Raw genomic sequence first — 23,998 nt, 5'->3', positions numbered from 1 at the left:
CTAGTAGTTGGTCCTATTTGTACTGTTTGTTTTTGTGCTAAGACTATCAAATTGTTTGTTAAATGCTGGGGCCAATAAATGAAGCTTCTGTGACAATTCCATGTCACAAAATCAGGTAAAAAAATACAAACATTAAAAACAACTTAAAATTCTGATTGGTTGCAGTAGATTGCTGGGTAGATAGATCTAGCAATCTAGCTGGGTGAGATTATAGTTAGCAGATCAGAGAGTAAACTTTCCTGGCCAGTAGATGTCACTGTCACTGCACGAGTATCCTTCATGGAAATCTGAGCTATAAACACCCAAACGCAAAAGAAGCAGGTTTGGATCAAATGGCTGCCTGTAATTTGGTGACATCAGCAGGTCAGGTGACTGTGACGGGGCCTGATCGTGTGAGACCGTCTAGTTGGCTGTGCTGAAGTGTGTGTAGAAGACAGTGCAGAAGTATGTGTCCCTGTTGGCAGTGGGTGCGCTGCAGCTTGACTGGTGGTCACTTCCGGGTGTAGCCTGCCCTCCGGTGTCTGTATAGATGAAGCTGTAGCGTTGTTCTGGTGGAAGCCTTGCCCTCAGCTCCAGCTGCTGTAGGAGGGAGAGAGACTCGCAGACATGGAGGAGAAGTACAGCAACAACGTCATGAGCAGCGGCCGCCTGGGGCCAGTGGATGCCCCAGAGTCCAGGTAATGAATTGGTCTGGAGCAGACTACTCTATCTATCTGGGGGTAATAAACTGGAGCAGACTATACTATCTATCTGGGGGGTAATGAACTGGAGCAGACTACACTAACTATCTTGGGGGGGGGGTGGCACACAGTTGTTGGTGTCTGTGGCTCAAGGTAAATCATTCTAGGAGCGGATTGTAGTTATTGTTGGGGGTGAAGATTTTACTCCTTATGCTGTGCATGTTTGTGTGTAGCAGTAAATGTCCTCCCCCTGAAGTTAAAAGAGGAGGTCCTGCTTCCCCACCCGCCAGTAATACACTCAGCATTGCCCCAGGGGTACTATCAGAGGTACTTGGGATACTACAGTCTCACTTAGGATACTTAGGATACTACAGTCTCAGTTACTCTCCTCTGCAGAGGCAAATGCCCCAGACTCATTCTCTGCCTGTGGATAAACACAGGCCATCAGCTCCTATGAGACTACCCCTGTGTCTGCACACACAGCCACTGCGTCGGCATGGCCCACTAAGTGGCACAGAAACATTTGTGTAGACATTTGGGTGCTGTGTGCCTGCAATCTTGTTTGCTGCAGTGGCTTTGAGTGCAGACACAGGGGTAGGCTGATCCAACTGTAGGGGGGCGGGATTCTTGGCCTGCGTTATCCACACGCTGAGACTCAACCTGGTGTGCCCATAACTACATAAAGTAGGTTTGCCACCTCTTTGGTTTTAACAACAGTATGTTTGTGTTTCAGCCTCGTGAAACCTGAACAATAATCTGCCCAATAACCATCCTGATGATGTGGCCTTTTCCCCGCAAGGCACAAACACAAACCTATGGAAAGTATTTTAGGACATGACGCTCCTGTATGTGCTCTCCTAATGAAGAAGTATACTGACTCGTCTCTTATACTCACTCAGCCCTCCCTCTGTCCTCAGTCCTCCCTCCGTCTTCAGCCCTCCCTCCGTCCTCAGCCCTCCCTCCATCCTCAGCTCTCCCTCTGTGCTCAGACCTCAGCTCATAAGCCAGGCTGATAGCTGAGGAGGGAGGGCTGAGGACGGAGCACTTTTGTAATGAGGGCAGAGGAATGAGACACGAGAGGGGGAGAATGCAACAGCAAATGTGGGTGGCACGGAGGTGTGACTGCAGTCTCTTCGGATAAGTGAGTATAATAAGAGGCGAGTCTGCATATTTCTTCGTTAGGAGAGCGCATGCAGGAGAGTGTGTTCTCCTGATGATGTCCTAAAATACTTTCTGTATGTACGCTCCCCCAAATGTCAACTCTAAAGCCAGCCATATACCAGCAGTTCCTAACCAGTGCATGCCTATCCAGCTTGGCCACACACATGCCTGGCCAAATTGAACTGTGTGTCCTCTAGGAAAACAATTGGATCCTAACAGGTCTATCAAGAGAGGAGCATATCAACACATGCCTTCTCCAGGAGGACAGTTCGTTTGCATGTTGATCAGTCTTGCAGACTGGGTCAGAACTAGGGCTAGGCAGAAGAGTCACGTCCTCAGTGGGGAGGACACTAGCACCCTAGTCACTTACCTCTCCTGCCGCCTCTATTTCCAGTCCTGCACATCAGCAGTGATAAAAGTAAAGGGAGGGTGGAGAGAGAAGTTGCCACAAGGGGAGTGGCAGGGACCATCAGCAGTGGTGGCTGGAGGAGAGAGAATTAGCTGAGTAGTAGTATGAGTTATGGGGGGTGGCGGATGAGGCCACAGGCTTGGCATGGGCATCCTTCTAGGTTGGCCTGGCTCTGTTTGTAGACCCTTTTCAGTGAAATGTGCTGCTTAAAGGTCAAGGAAAGGGTGTGCCAATTTGTTAGACACCCCACTAATTAGAATAGCTAACCCTGAGTCAGTGCTCCTCTTCTTATTAAGACGCTTATGCCCAGGATAGTCTTCTAGTGAGCGCCATACAACAATCTTTGTTACTTTCTTAGGATACTAAGTGAAGTTTGGGCTGTCAGATTGTCAGTAGAGCAGAAGTTTAGGTTTCTTATATTAAATTCCAGATTTACTCTACTGTGCATGCGCAAGGCCGAGACCAGCTATAAGGGATCCCTGTCAAAGGCAAAAATATGGTAATCACTAGAATAGTTATCCAGGTGATTTATAAAGGGTGCTATAACCTTTTTCATCTTCTTTAAGACAAAACACAGTTTTATTGAGGAGCCATAAGTATAATAAGCTGTTACTTATCATCAAAAGCTTCAGCTGTCAGAAGGGAGGGCTTTGTTTATTCAGAGGCTTTTTAAGCAGACTGGAAATGTTACTTTAACCACCTTGTAAGAACCAGAAAGTTGAAGTGGTTCCTACTTTGCCCAATTAATTTAACTCATGCAAATTCTACAACATAAAAACGATGCTTTAGCTTTCAATTAATTGTACTTTTGTTCTCTTATACAGATTATGTATACACCTCTTGTGATATTGCTTCTGCTAGAAATCAAGTCTCACAATTGTCTTATGGTTTTGTTTCCCCCCCCCCTGCAGGTTAACCCGATACATTGTGCTCCTGTGCTTCACAAAGTTTTTGAAGGCTCTTGGAATATTTGAATCCTATGATCTATTAAAAGTGGTCCACATAGTACAGTTTATCTTTATATTAAAACTAGGGTAAGTCTGAAACCTCTATGTGTGATGAAAAAAATACCATTCTAGTTTGTTTTTTTTTGTTTTTTATTCATTTTTTTTAATAGTATTTAATCACATTGTGCTCATCTGGCATATTTACCTCATGCTGACTCTCTCTGATTACAAGTGTGCAGAGGTTCTTATTGCGGATGTATATTGGCAGTAGGGGGCTCATCCTCAGCACACAATCACTGTATATATACTAATGCAAAGACATCACAATATCTACTTATGTGTTTTGGACCTAGTTAGGGGTTTCCTTAAAGTGGTACTTCACCCTTTTAGTATGAGGTAGAACGTGATATTCTAAGACCATTTGCTATTGGTTTTCATTTTTTACTATTTGTGTTTTTTTAGTTATTTAGCTTTTTATTCAGCAGCCAAAATTACCCTAGCAACCATGCATTGATTTGATTAAGAGACTGGAATATGAATAGGAGAGGCCTGAATAGAAAGAGGAGTAATTAAAAAGTACCAATTACAATACATTTGTAGCCTTACAGAGCATTTGTAGATGGGGTCAGTGACCCCCAGATTCAGAAGAAGGCAAATAATTCAAGAACTATAATAAATAAATAATAAAGACCAATTGATAGTTGTTTATAATTATCCATTCTATAACATACTAAAAGTTGATTTAAAGGTGAACCACCCCTATAATAGTAACATCTTTCTCTGGCTTTCTTGAACCTTTCTCAGATATGTACAACTAATTAAGTTTGAGAGGTTTCGTGTTAATGACTAATATGAACATCAATTTTGTTAAGTGCTTAGAAACAGAGGTGTATGAGGATTAAATATCTGAAGACAGCTCACACAGAAATTTAGAGGTGACTGCTTGCAGTTTTGCACACAAAGTTTCAATTTGCAAATTACCCATAAGATCTTCACTAGGCTTTAGATTGCAGTCTGCTTATGTGCCGCATATGTTGTTCATTATGCTGCTTTTTTAATGGTTCATTCACTTTCTTTCCTTTCACAGTTCTACATGTTTCTTGGTTTTGTTTCAAAAGCCATTTTCGTCTGGAAAAACGATTACAAAACGGCAGGTGAGTGAGTTAGCAAAGCTGTGCAAGAAGACTCTGCCTGGTCATGTTCTTGTATGTATGTGGAACTTTATTTGTAAAGCGCTGTTAAGGATCCGGGGCACCTTACAATGCATAAAAAGTACAATATATAAAAGAACACATGGGAAGGATGTCACATAATAAATACACTACATATACACAGTACACAGAGCTCATATATAAGGATACAGAGCTTAAAGGAGAACTAAACCCATGACCCTCTCGACCCCGCCACTGCTTCACTGTCCCTGCTCCAAGCTCCCTGTCACAGTATTTATTCTTTTTAGAAGTCTCCCTTCAGCTGACCGGCTATAAATTTGTAGAGTTGTGCAGCAGAGCTCAAATGCACAATCATCTGACAGGCAAACATAATTTTCTGCTTGATGATTTGCAGTGACTCCTAAGCTTAACTTCTCAGCTGACTAAAGCACACTGAGCATGTGCAGTGCCACATACACTCCTAGCAAAGCCCAAGGTAGTGAGCTCCTGTGAACACTTTAGAGGCCTGGAATATTACTGGTATAGGGCTGCTGAACCTCTAGGTTAGTGCAGTAAGTTCAGTATATAAAATATGGCATTGCAAGTCATATTCATCGTTAGGGTTTAGTTCTCCTTTAATTCTTGAATGTGTATAATGTATATTACTGTATCTATGTTCTAATAGATAAAGGCCAATGGTGGATGGGGGCATGGCTAATTAATGTAGAGGAAAGAATGCCTTGTGACTTATACTAGCATAAATAAGGACCACTGTACTTTATAGCTCATATACACTTTAGTTTATAAAAAAAAAAGTCTTATCATATTTAGTAATACGATGCTTACGTTGCTCTAATACGATTGTTTTGTATTTTCTTTCTTTCAGTGGGTCAGTATTGTAAAACATGCTTTTGTAAGCTGCATAATCTCACTCCTGTGGTTCTTTGGTCTGACGCTCTGTGGTCCACTAAGGTAATCACTTTATAATAACGGCTTAATACTTACCAATCTTTCAAGCAACTAGTTATAGTTTATAGGGCACTCAGTGTTGCATTCCGTTTGGGTTGAACACCTCTGCCTAAGTATATCATTGGTACTGCCTATTAGCATTTTTCCTATAAATCTCTGTGTGACAGGCAGCAGTTTTTGTTCAGAACCACTTTGCCCTCGATCTAATGAGGGTAATTTTACAGCAAGGGACAAGTACAGTATTGTTTCATTCTCTTAAGATTTTAAAAAGCATTGCTATTTTTTTAAGTGCACACACAGGTGCTAAAATATCATGCATACTACCACGGATGTACCAATGAGACCCCTGGCATTCAATTAGACATACATTCATTCACACACCTGCTCATTCTTGCTTTCATGTATCCACATTCATATTGCTGTTTACATTGTTAAGTGGAACACACTCACTTCTCTCTTTTTCAAAATACCGGTAAAATTGAAATTTGCCTGCCCATTTCAGTTAGTTAGTCAGTTAGCTATTTTGTTAGTTTGTTTTCTTTTTCATTTTTCTATTTTGTTTTACTTTTTATTCTACTATATGTGTATATGCTACCGACTTGCATTCGACACCAATTGAACAGGCATTAAAAATGACATATTGGGCCTGTATATTGTTGTTTATGCATTACCGATTTGGGATAAATGATATTTTTCTTTACGATGGCAGTATCTTACTTGTGTATGTCTGGTGTTGCATATAAAACTAAAATAAAGAATTTATAAAAAAAATATCATGCATACTGATAATTTGGGAACAAATGCAATGCAAGTCATCGGTTTTGATTGTTGGGATCACTCTTGATCCGGTGATTCTAATGACAGCTGGCTAGTCTGGATTACAACTCCTAGGGCAGAGACACACGCTCAGATTCGGAGAGATTACTCACACGGTGACAAATCTCCTCTACTTTGGGGCGACCCTGAACTGCATTCCCGCCAGCTAAAATGTAAATTGCTTCCGAAGTTTTCCAAAGTTGCCCGAAGTTGCCTCACAAGGAAACTTCAGGCGACATCGGAAAAACAAAGTGATCCGAGTGCCATTCCGCCGGCGATTTACATTCTAGCCGGTGGGAAGGCAGTTCGGGGAGATTGTCGCCCCCGAAGAAGAGGAGATTTGTCACCAGGTGACTAATCTCCCCGAATCTGAGCGTGTGTCTCTGCCCTTACAGGGGTGGTTCACCTTCAAGTGAACTTTAATTAAGAGTGACCAGTTATAAGCAACTTTTCAATTAGTCTTCATTATTTATTTTTCAAAGTTTTTACTTATTTGCTTTCTTTCTAGTTTTAACATGGGGGGTCACTGACCCCACCTAAAAACAAATACTCTGTACAGCGACATATGCCTTTCTATTCAGGCCTCTCCTATTCATATTCCAGTCTCTTAATCAAACCAATGGCATTGTTGCTAGGGTAATTTGGACCCTATCAACCAGATCGCTGAAACTGCAAACCGGAGAGCTGCTGAGTGAAAAGCTAAATAACTCAAAAACCACAAATAATAAAAAATGAAAAACAATTACAAATTATCTCTGAATATCACTCTCGACATCATACTAAAAGTTGACTCAAAGGTGAACATCCCCTTTAACCTATGCATTAGCTGTTGCAGCTGACATTAGTATGATTCCACTAGTTAGGGCACCAGTGAATGGCTATTGAATCATTAATGCTGTTCTCTCTATGCCAAAAGAAGTGGGTGTGAGTAGATTTTAATGGGTGCAAGTGGTTGGTAGTGCAGGGCTTGTGACCAGTGAATAAATCTCCTTGTGTTTCTTTGTTCATAGGACCTTGCTGCTGTTTGAACATAGCGACATTGTAGTCGTTTCATTGCTCACTGTGCTTTTTACTGGATCTGGAGGAGGACCGTCAAAGGTATGTGTGTTCTCTGTAACATTTTGTATACAGGTAATGTTGCTATATGTTACTACTGTTATGAGATCCGCTATCCAGAAACCCATTTTAAAAAATGTTACTGTAATAATAAAACAGTAACTTGTACTCAATCCAAACTAAGATATAATTAATCCTTATTGGAAGCAAAGTCGTCTTATCGGGTTTATTTAATGTTTGCATGATTTTCTAGTAGACTTAAGGTAAGATCCAAATTATGGAAAGATCCGTTATCTGGAAAACCCCAGGTCCCGAGCATTCTGGATAACCGGTCCCATACCTGTACTTGCTATGAGTTATAAGACTTGGACAAATGTTGCACATGTCACTGCAGTTCTGCTGTGTTCTATTGTAGTTCCTAACACATAGAGCTGCAATTCTGATACCGAAGTAGGATCACTGACCTAAAGAGATTTTTATTGATCTCTCTCCTTCTGTTTTTTTTTTTCCCCTCACAGACTCGAGGAGCTGCATTTTTCATTATTGCTGTTATATGCTTGCTTCTTTTTGATAACGACGATCTCATGGCGAAAATAGCCGAGCACCGTATCCTTTTCAGAGTCCTTATTCTCCAAAATTGTCTCTCTAAGGATTAGCCACTATTAACTTAATTTTCTTTTCTATGATTTTTTTAAATATATATATATATATATATATATATATATATATATATATATATATATATATATATATATATATATATATATATATATATATATATATATATCCAAAAGTTGCCAGCACTCTCGAAAAAAGGAATTAATTTGACTGGGTGCAGAAACAACAAAATATCTCCAACAACTGTAGAAAGATCCGCACTCACAGGACTTATAGAGAAAAATAAATAATTTATTAGTTACACAGGACTGACGTTTCAGCCTACCCAAGCCTTTCTCACTTAGGGGCCAATTCATTAACTTCGAGTGAAGGAATAGAAGAAAAAAAACTTCGAATTTCTAAGTGTTTTTTTTAGCTACTTCGACCATCTAATGGGCTACTTCGACCTTCAACTTTGAATCGAAGGATTTGTACTAAAAATCGTTTGACTATTCGATAGTCGAAGTACTGTCTCTTTAAGAAAAAACTTCGATCCCCTAGTTCGCCACCAAAAGCTACCGAACCCAATGTTAGCCTATGGGGAAGGTCACCTAGGTTAGGTTGCCTAACTTTTTTTGGTCGAAGGATAATCCTTCGATCGTTGGATTAAAATCCTTCAAATTGTGTAAAACCTGTGAGTGCGGATCTTTCTACAGTTGTTGTGTATGATATATATATATATATATATATATATATATATATATATGTTTCTGATTGTTATTGAGGCAATGTAAAGTACTGAGCTGTTTTTTTTCCTTATAAATTCTGGATTAGCTGAAGGGCACCATGACAGTGCACTCACACACTTCATGTACCGAGCTTTTTCCCTCTTGGGAGTTGCTGACCATAAGGTAAATGTTCAGAAGAAATACTGATCTGTATAATGATGTTACTCCTGTCTCCCCTTGTATATAATCTTGGGTTTCTTTATCATGCACAAAATAAGTATGTGTAAATGGCGGAGCTCATCCTTGTGTAGTAGCGTCTCCTGGTTAGTTGCTGCTCTCGCAGGAGTTTGGCAGCTTCAATCCGAATTTGAATCAGTGTTACCCGCAACTGGCGCTGACCAACATATCCAACAGAGTCGCTGCTATTAGTATCAATGTGGCTTTATTGAAACACACAACGTGACGTTATCGTGGCAGTGGGTGTACAGATAAACTAACGCGTTTCGTGCCTTCAAACTCGGCACTTCCACAGAGTCAAGTGTTCATCACATGCTAACAACTTTATATGGGCTCACCAATACGTGTCATTCAGAGTATTAAAAGTTAAAGTGCATACATAGTGATGAGAAAAATGTTGTGTGTTTCAATAAAGCCACATTGATACTAATAGCAGTCAGTTGCGGGGTGGTACACCTTTTAGTATGTTTTAGTATGTTTTAGTATGTTATAGAATATCCAATTCTAAGCAACCTTTGAATTGGTCTTCATTATTTATTTTTTATTGTTTTTGAATTATTTGCCTTGACTCTTTCAAGCTTTTAAATGGTTGTCACTGGCCCCATCTAAAATCAAATGCTCTGTAACGCTACACATTTATTGTTATTGCTACTTTTTATTACTCATTTTTCTATTAAGGCCTCTCCTATTCATATTCTAGTCTCTTATTCAAATCAATGCATGGTTGCTAATGTAATTTGGACCCTAGAAACCAGATTGCTGAAATTGCTGGCAAAATGCTGAGTAAAACGCTAAATAACACAAAAACCACAAATAATAAAAAAATGAAAACCGATTGCATATTGTCTCAGAATATTAATATTATATCATACTAAAAGTTAACTCAAAGGTGAACAAATTGCTTTAATCTCTATTATGGGCAAGTGTTTTTGTTAATCATTTCTCTTTCCAAATGTTAATCTAACTTCATTTGTTTTCTTGTTGCTTACAGGGAGGAGTACTGTTGCTTGTGTTGGCTCTATGTTTCAATGTTGGTTTTCACACAGCTTCCAGAAAGCTCTCTTTAGATATTGGCGGTGCCAAACGTCTTCAGGCTTTGTCTCACCTTGTCTCTGTAATAATACTGTGCCCATGGGTCATCATCCTTTCTGCAACTACTGAGGTAAAACCAATATCGGCTTATATTACAGACCAACCTCATTTTCTGCTTGATAATTAGTGACGAACCCTAAGCTTAGCTTCTCCACAGCCACTCGGAGCCCACTGAGCAGACACTTTCCAACATGGTGACCCCCCCTGTGACAAGTTTGAAGTCCTGGATCATTGCTTTTATTGACAAGCTGAAACTATAGGCTGGTGCAATAAGTTCAGTATATAAAATATGGCATTTTTAGCCACATTCATTTTTAGGGTTTAGTTCTCCTTTAAATTATGGTATTCAGTTTCAAACTGTGACTTCTTTAAACAAGGCACTCACCTGCAATATAAATAGAGCTGGAGAAGAACACTAACTTCTGTTTGCTTAATAGATTGAGTAGATTGGCTCCAAATTAAGGCAGGATACTTTATTTACTTTGCCTGTTTCACTTGTGATTCTATGGTTCATTGTCTGTTGGGAAAGTAGAGGTTTCACAGAGCCTCCAAACTTCCTGCAGTTCCCTTCATTTGCTGAGAGTATGTTGTAGAATTGCCAATTCTAAGTAACTTTTCAGTTGGTCATTATTTCTTTCTTATATTTTTTTTTAATTATTTGCTGGCATCTTACTCTTTCCAGCTTTGAAATGGGGGTCACTGACCCAGTCTAAAAATCAAATGCTCTGTAAAGCTTCAAATGTATTGTTATTGTTGGGGAAGTAGTAACGCTACACACTTACTATAATTGCTACTTTTTATTACTCATTTTTCTATTAAGGCCTCTCCTATTCATATTCTGGTCTCTTATTCAAATCAGTGCATGGTTGCTAGGGTAATTTGGAGCCTAACAGCCAGATTGCTGAAATTGCAAACTGGAAATCTGCTGAATAAAAAGCTAAATAACTCCAAAACCAGAAATAAAAATTGAAAAGCAATATTTACTCAGAATATCACTCTCTACATCATACTAAAAGTTAATTTAAAGGTTAACACCTTTAAAACTATGAAGTAAAAAGGAACTGCAGCCATGCACAGTTTAGTCCTTGGGCCAGTTGGATGGTTCATATGGGAACTTTAAGACATTTGCCTATTCAGTTTGGAACCTAAACTAATGACCCTGGCAACCAGACTTTAGTAGAATGTCATAATGAAGTTCAGCAAGACAAGGCTTGAAATAAGAAATTAAAAAAAAAAATGGTATTTTTAAGTATTTGTTTAATGGTTTTCCAGTTCACTTGATGTATTGCGCCATTAATGTTGGCTTCTATCTTGTATTTATTTCAGAGCAAAGTAGAGTCCTGGTCTGCACTCATAATGCCTTTTATGACTGTCATTTTTGCTGTCATGATTATGGATTTCTATGTGGAATCTGTTTGTTCGGTTAAAATGGAGCCATCAAAATGTGCACGTTATGGGTCCTTCCTCATTTTTACTAGCGCACTGCTGTTGGGTAATTTCTGGACCCATCCAATAACTGACCAGCTTCGGGCCATGAATAAGCCTGCGCACCACCAAAGTACTGAACATGTGCTTTCTGGAGGTGTAGTGGTCAGTGCCATCTTCTTCATTCTGTGTGAGTATTACCCTTTTGTAAACTGCATCAAATGATTGTCTGTTTGTGGTGAAATATACCCTGTATATTTCATATTTGCCTCATGTGCATGTGTGAAACTCCTGCTTGAAGAAAAAAAAATCCAGCTGCCTGGGTGCAGGATTCACAAAATTATGTAAACCAAACACTGTACAAAAACCGCACTCACAGGACCTGTTAAAGGTGCAAAAAAATATTTGTTTATTTCGACATTTCGGCTCCTGTACTGGAGCCTTCCTCAGGTGGTGGAAGGCTCCACTACAGGAGCCGAAATGTCGAAATAAACATTTTTTTGCACAAATTTTTTTATACAAATAAGGTCCACACTCTCAGGACGCAGGAGAAATTAAAAAAAACGTTTTAACTATTTTAATGGGGTAGAGCAGTGATCCCCAACCAGTAGCTCGCGAGCAACATGTTGCTCCCCAACCCCTTGGATGTTGCTCCCAGTGGCCTCAAAGCAGGTGCTTATTTTTTAATTCCTGGCTTGGAAGCAAGTTTTGGTTGCATGAAAACCAGATGTACAGCCAACCAGAACCTCATGTAGGCTGCCAGTCCACATAGGGGCTACCAATAGCCAATCACAGCCCTTATTTGGCAGCACCCAGGAACATTTTTCATGCTTGTGTTGCTCCCCAACACTTTTTACATCTGAATGTTGCTCACGGGTGAAAAAGGTTGGGGACCCCTGGGGTAGAGTGTAGGAGAGGTTGCATCTAAATGTTTGTGTGCTAAGTAAGTGCTTTAAGTTACACATTTTATTGTTATAAAATATGTGTAGGTTAATTATGTGACGTATACTGATAGTCATGCTGACACGTCTATCTCAATCTCACTAATGTTCCCGCCATTATCTGTGTATTTAAAACATTTCTGTAATTGCGGTCAGTTCTTTGAGAAAGGCCTCTGAAGAGGTCGAAACGTTAGTCTCCTATGTGAAAAAAAGTTTTTTCATTTCTCCTAAGTCCTGAGAGTGCGGGCCTTATTTGTATAGAATTTAATTTGATTTTGGACACTGCACCCAGGCATCTGTGAACTTTGTGACGTGAGTGCCGACTCCTCCATTGAATATATATATATATATCTAGCATCGAGCATTTTGAATAACAGGCCCCATATCTGTGTGTATGTGTGTGTGTATGAATATATATATATATATATGTATATACACACACATAGATGCACTATGACCTGCTTACTCTACCAGGAGCCAAGATACCTGCCATAATGTTTCTGGATTATCAAATTTTGTATACTATGAGCTCAAAATACTAGGGGCGCACCAAATCCAGGATTCAGCCACGGTTCGGCCTTGTTCAACAAGATTCGGATTCTTCCGAATCCAAAAAAATCATGTGATTTTTCGTCACGCAAACGAGGTAGTCAAAAAATGTTTTACTCTTTTCTTTTTTATTTATTCTTTTTTTTTTTTTTGCTCTCTTTCCCCCTCATTTCCCAGTTTTTTATATTCAAATTAGGGTTCAGATTCAGTTCGGTATTCAGGTGAATCTTTCATAAAGGATTCAGAATCGGCTGAATCCTAAGATAGGGCATTTGGTGCATCCCTACAAAATACTATATGATATATTATGAAGCAGGAAGAGGTGGGACCTTTAGTATCCGAGGGGGGTCAGCTGGTTGATGAAAACAAAATAAAAGCGTCGATTCTGAATTCATATTTTTCATCTGTCTACACAATGAGGAACTAATGATGCATGGTTCACACATGAGGAAATTCAAAAGAGACTAGAACATGTTAAGATAAACAAAGGTCCAGGGGCCAGACGGTATTCATCCCAGGGTAATTAGCGAGCTTAGCTCTGTGATTGCCAAACCTCTTTACTTAATTTTTCAGGATTGATTGAGGTCTGGCATAGTGCCGAGATACTGGACTTTATAGCAAATCATAATACTATGAGTGTTTGCCAGCATGGTTTTATGTGTAATAGATCTTGCCAGACTAACTTAATTTCTTTTTATTGGAGGGTAAGCAGGGACCTCGATTCTGGGATGGCAGTGGATGTGATTTACTTAGACTTTGCTAAAGCATTTGATACAGTGCCACACAAAAGGTTACTGGTTAAATTAAAGAATGTTGGCCTGGAACATAGTATTTGTACCTGGATAGAGAACTGGCTAAAAGATAGACTACAAAGAGTGGTGGTAAATGGAACATTTTCTAATTGGACCAGTGTTGTTAGTGGAGTACCGCAGGGCTCTGTACTAGGTCCCTTGCTTTTCAACTTGTTTATTAATGACCTGGAGGTGGGCATTGAAAGTACTGTTTCTATTTTTGCAGATGATACTAAATTGTGCAGAACTATAGGTTCCATGCAGGATGCTGCCACTTTGCAGAGTGATTTGTCTAAACTGGAAAACTGGGCAGCAAACTGGAAAATGAGGTTCAATGTTGATAAATGCAGGTTATGCACTTTGGCTGAAATAATATAAATGCAAGTTATACACTAAATGGCAGTGTGTTGGGAGTTTCCTTAAATGAGAAGGATCTAGGGGTCTTTGTAGATAACAAGTTGTCTAATTCTGGGGAGTGTCATTCTGTGGCTACTAAAGCAAATAAAGTTCTGTCTTGCATAAAAAAGGGCATTAACTCAAGGGATGAAAACATAATTATGCCTCTTTATAGGTCCCTGGTGAGGCCTCATGTGGAGTATGCAGTGCAGTTTTGGACTCCAGTCCTTAAGAGGGATATAAATGAGCTGGAGAGAATGCAGAGACGTGCAACTAAATTGGTTAGAGGGATGAGAGACTTAAATTATGAGGGTAGACTGTCAAGGTTGGGGTTGTTTTCTCTGGAAAAAAGGCGCTTGTGAGGGGACATGATTACACTTTACAAGTACATTAGAGGACATTATAGACAAATAGCAGGGGACCTTTTTACCCATAAAGTGGATCACCGTACCAGAGGCCTCCCCTTTAGACTAGAAGAAAAGAACTTTCATTTGAAGCAACGTAGGGGGTTCTTCACAGTCAGGACAGTGAGGTTGTGGAATGCACTGCCGGGTGATGTTGTGATGGCTGATTCAGTTAATGCCTTTAAGAATGGCTTGGATGATTTTTTGGACAGACATAATATCAAAGGCTACTGTGATACTAAGCTCTATAGTTAGTATAGATATGGTTATATAGAATGTATGTGAAAGTAGGGAGGGGTGTGTGTATGGATGCTGGGTTTTCATTTGGAGGGGTTGAACTTGATGGACTTTGTCTTTTTTCAACCTGATTTAACTATGTAACTATAGAACTGTGGCAGAAACTTTTTTTTTTTTACACTTTCCCAAATACTAATGTTGAGTTTTTGCAGCTGCACAAATCTTGGCATCCTCTTCAAGGAAAGGACAGAAGGGCACGCTGGTGGGTTACTCCCCTGAGGGCACACCGCTGTATAACTTTATGGGAGATGCTTTGCACAGCACTTCCCCCTCCATGCCCAGGTTCCTGAAAGATTCACTGAAGCAAATCCTGGAAGAGTACGACTCCAGACAGATCTTCTATTTCCTGTGTCTGAATCTGGTATGTTCTTCCTCTGGTCAATGTACAGTGATGAGTCTCCTATAGATGAGGGTTCAATTGAGTAGATGGTGTAGACTCCAGTCAAGTTTGTGAAAGCAACTTTCACAGGTATACAATATAATCGAATAAATGGAAACTAATAATGCTTTAGTATGTGCTTAACAACATATAATGGTTCCTAATTGAGCCAATCATGGACCCAAGACAATGGCTTCCCGATATAATATCTGATCAAGATTTAGGCCCTTAAAGGAGCCAGCCCTACAGAATGGTAACCACTGCTCTAAGGCTATGGGCACATAGGCTGAAGGCTCCAGTTACTCCCAGCCTGCATATTTTTGCATTCTGAGAGATGTGGATCTGCTCCATTTATTTGAATCCGATCAGCCTGCATGCGAACACACAGCAGAAAGAACTCTGCTTCTTTCTGTGTGTGCACACACAGGCAGATCTGATTCAAATCAATAGAGCAGGGAGCAGTTCCACTTCTCTTAGCCTGCACATTGCACATCACAGGCTGAGAGCAGCTGGAGCCCTCCGCTTGTGTGTCTATAGCCTAAGGGCAGGTACGGGACCCGTTATCCAGAAAGCTCTGAATTACAGAAAGGCCATCTTCCATAGACTCCCATTTTATCAAAATAATCCAAATTTTTAAAAAATTTTCCTTTTTCTCTGTAATAATAAAACAGAAGCTTGTATTTCCTTATTGGAAGCAAAACCAGCCTATTGGGTTTATTTAATGTTTACATGATTTTCTAGTAGACTTAGGGTACGAAGAGCCAAATTACAGAATGATCTGTTATCCGGAAAACGTCAGGTCCCAAGCATTCTGGATAATAGGACTTACTGGGACCTACATTGGCCTACCATGGGGACTCGAGGGGATATATTTTCCCCCATACCAAGTTTGAGCTAATAGGCTCCTCATCTTATATACACAACAGACTAGTTTCACACAGATTCCATTAGTGCGTACTGCATGCATACTTCTGTGTTGCATTTAGTTTTTTCTAAAGGTGCAAGCAGTATAAAACTGCATCAGGTTAGTTGCATGTACATTAAGTTGCCGTAAGCTGTCGGTGGCATGACCAAAGCAACTATATACTTGGTCATTGTGCTATGATTCAGCCAATTAGGCTAACTGAGTCAGTAGTTTGACTGTAGAGATAATATCTACTGCCTGCGTTATGAGTCTGATACTTGTTTAGTGGTAACATTTTAATCCATTCAATGTTTTGTAGGCTTTCACGTTTGTGGAACTCTTCTATGGCGTGTGGACCAATAGTCTGGGCTTATTATCTGACGGATTCCACATGTTGTTTGACTGCTCTGCATTAGTGATGGGCCTTATTGCTGCATTAATGACTCGCTGGAAAGCAACCCGAATCTTTTCATACGGGTATGTGCATGTATACAGTGATGGCCATTAATACCTCAGTTGCCTTGGTTGCTGCTTTTGTTATAGAAGATAATTCCCTCTATTACTTGTAGGAACTCGTACAGGTATCCTTACTCTATATGTTGCATGGCATCCAGTAGTACCCTGACTTTATTTCCCTCGAATGTACATTTTCCCACATTATTTACAGATTATTCGTGTTCCCAAGCTTCCTGAATTTCCTCTCATTTCGCGGAGTCCCTTGAGTGATGTGAAAGTGGGGTTCTACTGTACTTTAAGTATTGGCTTTAATGAGTGCTGAGATGTACCTGTAACCACATAATACAAGACACCCCCTAAAAAACACTACAATGAAAGTCTTCTTTTCTATTTTTTCAGGTATGGCCGGGTAGAAATTCTGTCTGGATTTATCAATGGTCTGTTTCTGATGGTTATAGCATTTTTCGTGTTTATTGAGGCGGTGGCCAGGATATTTGACCCTCCAGATATCAATACAGACATGCTTACTGTAAGTTGAAGAAGTGATTGTATGCACCCGTGTTTTAACAAATGGGGCTGAAAGTGAAAGTGCATATATCTTGGCATTTATAACCTATTATAATAATTTATCTATAAAAGATGGTAAAGAATGGTGTACATTATCAGTGCTGTGCTGCCAACTAAAACCATTAACCTAGCCATCAAACTGGTGTTTTGGGAACTGCTTGTGGAGCTCTCTTTAAATTTTTTTTTATTACCTCTTGATAAGGCTGTTTTATAGGGATACGCCAAATCCATTTTGGTATAGTTCAGTTCAGTAGTGATTCTATAAGGGCAAGGGCACATGAAGCATAATGCTTCTCTCCACCTGCGGATTTTAATGAGAGAAGCAGATCAACTCAAAATAATGACTTCTTCTATCTGCAATGACAAGCAGGCAATTTCTAGGCTGATTCCCGCTCCATGTAACTAAACGCAGACAGAAGATGTACTTTTCAGTCCAAACAGATGAAGCCGCTGATTTGAGCTGATCTGTTCTCTCTACCTCATTAATATCCTCAGAAGGAGAAAAACATTCTATATGCTTAGTGTGCCCTTGCCTTAAAGGGGAACTATCGTGGAAATTTAAATTTGATATAAGCTTCCTCATACTGAAGTAAGAAACTTTCTTAGAAACAATCAATTAATATTTCTGCATTGTTTCTGAAATAATTAAGTTTATATTCACTATTAGGGATGGGCAAATTTGACCCGTTTCGTTTTGCCAAAAATTCGCCGCCCGTAAAATGTCGCAGACACCCATTAAAGTTTATGGGCGAAATTCTTTTCACGCAAGTCTTTTTATTTTTACGGACGATGCCATACAAGTCTATGGGCGTCATTTTTCCGGCGAAACAAGTTGAAAAAATTCACCCATCCCTATTCACTATTCCTCTCTCTGCATCTGTTTATCTTCATTCTGTCTTCATGCAGCAGTTGGGTCTCAGATGACTGACCCAAAGCGGCTTCTTTTCCTAGCAGATATATTAGAGCTCACTCAAATAACTGATTCCGGTACAAACAAAATCTAACAAAATAACTGCCTTTTGCACAAATTCTGCATGTAGAGAGACATGATGTCTGGTGATTTTAATAGAGTGAGCTCTAATACATCTTCTAGGCAAAAGGAGCCCCCTATAATACATATTGGATCATTCATTTGACAACCAATTCCTGAATGAAGACAGAATGAGGAGAAACAGATGCTGAGAGAGGAATAGTGAAGATAAACTTGATTATTTCAGAAACTGCACAGAATTTTTAACTGATTGTATTTAGAAAGTTTCTAATTTCAGTATACTGAAGCTAATATTACATTTTCACGATCCTTCCTCTTTAAGAACCCTACATACATTATTGTGCTGAATATCAAACTGAATCTAAAGCCTAATTTACATGTTCACATTTTCACTAAATACCCAAAAGGTTGCTTTTTGCCTTGTGTATGTTTGTGTGTGAGGCACAATGAAGGAGAGGGACCATGTGAAAGTTGAGGGATTGGGATGGTGATGTCCATCGGTCTGTTCTTTGTTGGATCTACAGCAGCTCATTTTGTTGTACTCTGCCTATAAAGCATAAATAACGCCTTTAGTTACTCTGTAAAGGGACAATATACTCCCTTGTTCAGTATTCGTTCAATCAACAGAGCTTGTGTTGAAAGTTACTTTCCACCTATTGTTTTAATCATGATAAATCTATGGGGTTTTTTTTGTTTCTTGATTTAAAAATGAAAATCGAAGCTACACCATGTATGATCCTTGTGGGGCAGGTCATTTAGTATATTCAGCACAAGCCCTATTGAAAGAACTCGTATTGAACAAGTCGATATAGCTTGCCATGAATTAGGGTAGCTACTGATACTTCAGGAATGTATTCAGTGGGTCATCCACTACCTACATTTGGAGCCAAAATACCATGTGTGGAAATAGCCAAAGGCAAACTTAAAAATATTTGCTTTAGACATGTAGGTACAAATCTGTATATTTGTTGCACTATTGGTATACTCTTTGTAACTATGTGCTGTCTCTTTCTTCCTGATAGCCTGTCTCAGTTGGAGGACTGATCGTAAACCTTGTCGGTATCTGTGCTTTTAGCCATGCCCATTCCCATGGGGCTTCTCGAGGAGGGTGTCCTTCTCATGATCATGGCCATTCTCACCATGGACACAGTCATGGGCACAACCACTCACATAGTGACCATGGACATGCCCATAACCATGGACATACCCACAATCATGGACACTCTCATGGGTCTGCTGGAGTTGGGATGAATGCAAATATGAGAGGTAACTAAGTGCAGTTTTTCATCTCCATTTTAATCATGCACTTCTATCTAGCCTATCTTTTTTTCAGCTGATTTTTCAACAAATCTGAGCATCCTAAGGGTAAGGTCATACTGGGTGTTTCGAGGAGATTTAGTCGCCTGGCGACTAATCGCCTCGTCTTTGCGGCGACCAATCTCCCCGAACGCCTTCCCTCACTCTTGCGCTGGCTAAAATTAAAAATCGCCGGCCCTAAGCGCACGTGGCGATTCGTTTTCTGAAGTCGGCCGAAGTTTCCTCATGAGGCAACTTCGGAAAACGAATCGCCGCGTGTGCTTAGCGCCAGCGATTTTTAATTTTAGCCAGCGCAGAGTGAAGGAAGGCGTTCGGGGAGATTGATCGCCGCAAAAACTAGGTGATTAGTAGCCAGGCGACTAAATCTCCCCGAAACGCCCAGTGTGACCTTACCCTTAGCCGATTTGTGGTCCAGGTTGTACCTGCGGCTGTGGCATAGTCTATGATAAGGCTGTGGGATAGTCTATGATAAGGCTGTGGGATAGTCTATGATAAGGCTGTGGAATAGTCTATGATAAGGCAAGGTGGGATAGTCTATGATAAGGCAAGATGGTATAATGCTAAATGAATAGTTGCACTCTGTCAGGATAACCTGGGTACTCTCGTTTACCCATATCTGAAGTGCTCCCAAATGGATTATTGACAACGCTGCACCACAAATGGTATTTTGCCATTGTCTGCCACAACTAGTTATGGCTCTGCCCATTGATAGAACCAAATGAGTGCAAATGTTTATTCAGTGTATTTTGCCCTCTCTCCCAATATGATGTTGTTGTTCAGACCCACACAAAATGGAGCAGTAGAGAAAGAAAGTGCACAATGAGAAAATAACTTCATAAAAATTCCCTTTGTTTTTCCTAGGTGTATTCTTACATGTATTGGCAGATACGCTTGGAAGCGTTGGAGTCATTGTATCCACCATCCTGATTCGACAGTTCGGCTGGCTCATTGCAGACCCCTTATGCTCACTATTCATTTCTGTATTAATATTTGCCAGTGTTCTGCCTTTGCTTAACGATGCCTGCCAGGTGATTCTTCTGAGGATACCACAAGAAACTGAAAAAGGAGTAAACATTGCCCTTGAAAAGGTTAGAGTCCTGCATACCTCATGTTTTAATGTGACAGGATTATATGAAACAGGCTCCATGATTTTACCCTGAGTCCCTGCATCACTATTGTCTGTTCTGACATATGGTAACTTTATCTATAAATACATATGTCATTTTATCTTTTGTTCTAGATTTCTAACATTGATGGTCTAATCTCCTACCGGGATCCACATTTCTGGCGCCATTCTGCCTCTCTTGTTGCAGGGACTATACATGTTCAGGTGATGTCGGATGTTGTAGAGCAGAGGATCATCCAGCAGGTAAGTGCACTTCTGTCTCTCTGCTTATTATACTTCAAAGCATTATAGAATTAGAAGAGAATTTTTAATTTGGGGCCATCTAACTAAAGTACAGACCATGAACTAACAGGGGTTTGTTTATGTTAACACACTTTAGGTTGTGCCTGACTTGTCTTCCCCCCTCCCTTCATTTCCCTGGGGTATATAGGTAAAGGTGGCCATAGACATAAAAATAACAATCTTTTCTGGAAAATATCTTTCCAAGAAACAATCGTTTGTTTCAATACACACGTGTAGAGCTGAATCATCCGATATACAGATAGAAACAATAGAATTCTACCTGTATCTGACGACTCAGCACTAACAATGGCCGATGTTCAGGTGCCTTCAAAGTTCAAAATTAGTTTAGTATGATATAATCTGTGCATCTATGGCCACCTTAACAGTAATTTGAATGAAACTTCGCTAATATCTTAATTATTTGAGTGAAATGTACTGGGCCTTATTAACTAAGAAAGGTAAAACATGCAAGTAGTAACTCTGGACGTTGAACATGTTCAATTTAGAGAGTGTTCAGCAAGGAAGCCTTGTACTTCACACCTTAACTAAGTTATTATAGGTTCAGCAGGAGTATTGACACTAGGCACTGTATGTATTTTCACACCTATGTATGTCTGTTCATGTTATTTTGCCTAACACTGTGCCCACTGTTAAAGGCCCACTCTCTCTTTACTTAATGTATATGACCTAAAGTAATTCTGGGGCAGTAAAGAGTACATTTTACCTATAGTAGGGATTTGTATCTTTTCTATACCAGATGTAATCTATTAATGAATGCAGGCTCACAGAGGCTATAGAGATGTTTTTTTTAATCTCTTGGTTTATGGGTTATAGCAAAAAAAAAAAAAATCACCAGCGATTGGCCTTGTGGGGAAATATTCTATTCATGGAAAACATGGAAATACCTATTTTTGTCTTCAGGATTATTTGTCATCAGGATCTCACGACAAGCCTCTGGGTTTGTTGCAGGGCAGGAAAACACTGCCACCAGAGGGGAAATCATTGGCATCCTAATATGCTAGTATTAAATAACAAATGTTACAGAAAGTTTAGAGACAGAGGGAAATGAGAGTGTAGGAGCGAGAGGCATTCTAGGGAAGATCAGGAAGAGGAGACTACGTATGAGGAAGACATGGATGACTAAAGGAATGAGTAATATTTAAGTGAGACATGAAGGTGCAATGACATTGTAATACAGGTAAGGGACCTGTTATCCAGAATGCCCGGGAACCGGGGTTTTTCCATAAAACAGATCTTTCCATAATTTAGATCTTAATACCTTAATCTACTAGAAAATCATGTAAATATTAAATAAACCCAGTCGGCTGGTTTTGCATCCAATAAGGATTAATTATATCTTAGATTCGATTAAGTACAAGATACTGTTTTATTATTACAGAGAAAAAGGAAATAATTTTAAAAAATCTGGATTATCTGGATAAAATGGGAGACGGACTTTCCTTAATTCGGGGCTTTCTGGATAATGGATCCCATACCTGTATATTACAACTGGATTACCAATAGGACACACTCTGTTTTATTATTACAGAGAAAAAGGAAATCCTTTTTAAAAATCTGGACTATTTGGATAAAATGGGAGTCTATGGAAGACAACCTTTCTGTAATTGGGACCTTTCTGAATAACTGGTCCCATACCTGTACCCTCAGAAACTGGAGGACAAGGGGGTACAAATGAAATTGGGAAGCTGCAGTGGGCAGTTTTGGGCACTACTCAACATAAATTGATACCAGAAACTCTCAGTGTGGCTCATTTGTAAACAATGGGCAAAATTGCACCTGGCAACCAATCACATTTTGCTTCCATTGTTCAGCCTGCAGCTGGCTGCAAAAAAAGCCAGTCACTGATTGGTTGCCATGGGTTACTGCCCATATGCAAATATGCCCAGTCTTTATAAAAGAGCCCTAGTTTGCCTAAAAGTAGATCTGCTGGGAAACCCAGTTGACCATAAGTGGTGTATATAAAAACTGAATTCTATAATATAAATGACTTTCTGCAGTGAACTCAGCTCTGTCTGTTTGAACAACAGGTAACGTCCATTCTAAAGGATGCCGGAGTCAATAACCTCACTGTACAAGTGGAGAAAGAAGCTTACTTCCAGCATATGTCTGGCCTTAGTACCGCATTCCAAGATGTCCTTGTCATGACCAAACAGATGGACACTATCACATACTACAAGGATGGGACTTATATCATGTGACCGAAATCATCCAACAGTATTCATCCGCCTTTTGTCCAGGGAATATAAACACACAGACTTGTACATAATTGTACAGATATCAGACTTTCTATAGATTTGGATTTTATAAGTCACAGTTATTCTGTCTTTTTAATATATATATATATATATATATATATATATATATATATATATATATATATATATATATATGTATGTATTCTGGTAAGGACGGCTCTTTATTTTGAATTACTGGGATTGAGAGACGTGGGCTTCAATACTGTTTTGTCTTTGTATAATAAATCTTGTGTGGCCACTCCTAGAAGAGTTGGTTGGTTTCACCATTCCTACAGAGTTCTGTTTACATAGTGGGTACTAAAAGATCATGGGTTGACTTCTTAATAAACAAAGGAAACTCCATTCATAAAGTATTTTAAATAAACCATGAAGTCTTGGGTGCTTGATTTATGCCTCAATATATCTTGCTATGATGCTGTTTTCTCTCACTGTAGGCTGATGGCACGTTGGTGTTCATTATGGACTCCTCTCCATCAAACACACAATATGCAGCTACTGTATTTGTTACATATATTTCCCATTTGGCTGTGATTTAAAGGGGCGGTTCACCTTTAAGTTCACTTTTTAGTATGTTATAAAATGCCAATTCTAAGCACCTTTTCAGTTGGTCTTCATTGTTGTCTTTTTTTTATTGTTTTTTAATTATTTGCTGCCTTCTGACTTTTGCCAGCTTTCAAATAGGGGTCACTGACCCCATCTAAATGCAAATGCTCTCTAAAGCTAAACATTTGGGGGCAGATTAATTAGGGTCAAATTGAAAAAATTCTATTTCTTTTATGGTCAAAACTGTCAAATTCGACTAGGGAATTATCCAAACTCGATTAGATTTTTTTTAAAAAATTCTAATTTGATTTACAAAATTTATCATACTCTGGCTCTTTAATAATTCGAATTCGACTATTCACTGCCTAAAACCTGCCAAATTCATGTATAAGTCAATGGGAAATTCCAGGGATCAATTCGGAGATATTTGCAGCCTTCCTGACATTCCAGTTTTTTTCGGAGAAAAAACTCGAATTGAGTATGATCGAATTTGAATCTAATTCAATTCGAG

The 23,998-nt window shown here is 39.4% G+C and overlaps 1 protein-coding gene across 1 annotated transcript; it reads left to right on the top strand.

The window, feature by feature from the left end:
- The first annotated feature begins 345 nt into the window (after window positions 1-345).
- Window positions 346-22,996, top strand: slc30a5.L (solute carrier family 30 (zinc transporter), member 5 L homeolog). Its single transcript, XM_018245195.2, has 16 exons — window positions 346-677; window positions 3,162-3,284; window positions 4,285-4,351; window positions 5,235-5,320; window positions 7,144-7,231; window positions 7,708-7,795; window positions 8,621-8,697; window positions 9,743-9,913; window positions 11,170-11,458; window positions 14,799-15,007; window positions 16,249-16,406; window positions 16,785-16,914; window positions 18,966-19,209; window positions 20,122-20,348; window positions 20,501-20,629; window positions 22,717-22,996. Exons 1-16 carry the CDS (start codon window positions 607-609, stop codon window positions 22,885-22,887), a joined length of 2,328 nt encoding a protein of 775 aa, XP_018100684.1. The 5' UTR covers window positions 346-606; the 3' UTR covers window positions 22,888-22,996.
- Window positions 22,997-23,998: the final 1,002 nt, after the last annotated feature.

The sequence above is a fragment of the Xenopus laevis genome, chromosome 1L, assembly GCF_017654675.1.
Source record: "Xenopus laevis strain J_2021 chromosome 1L, Xenopus_laevis_v10.1, whole genome shotgun sequence".
NCBI lineage: Eukaryota > Metazoa > Chordata > Amphibia > Anura > Pipidae > Xenopus > Xenopus laevis.
Note: the sequence above shows the minus strand (reverse complement) of the source record. Positions and strands in the feature narration are given on the sequence as shown.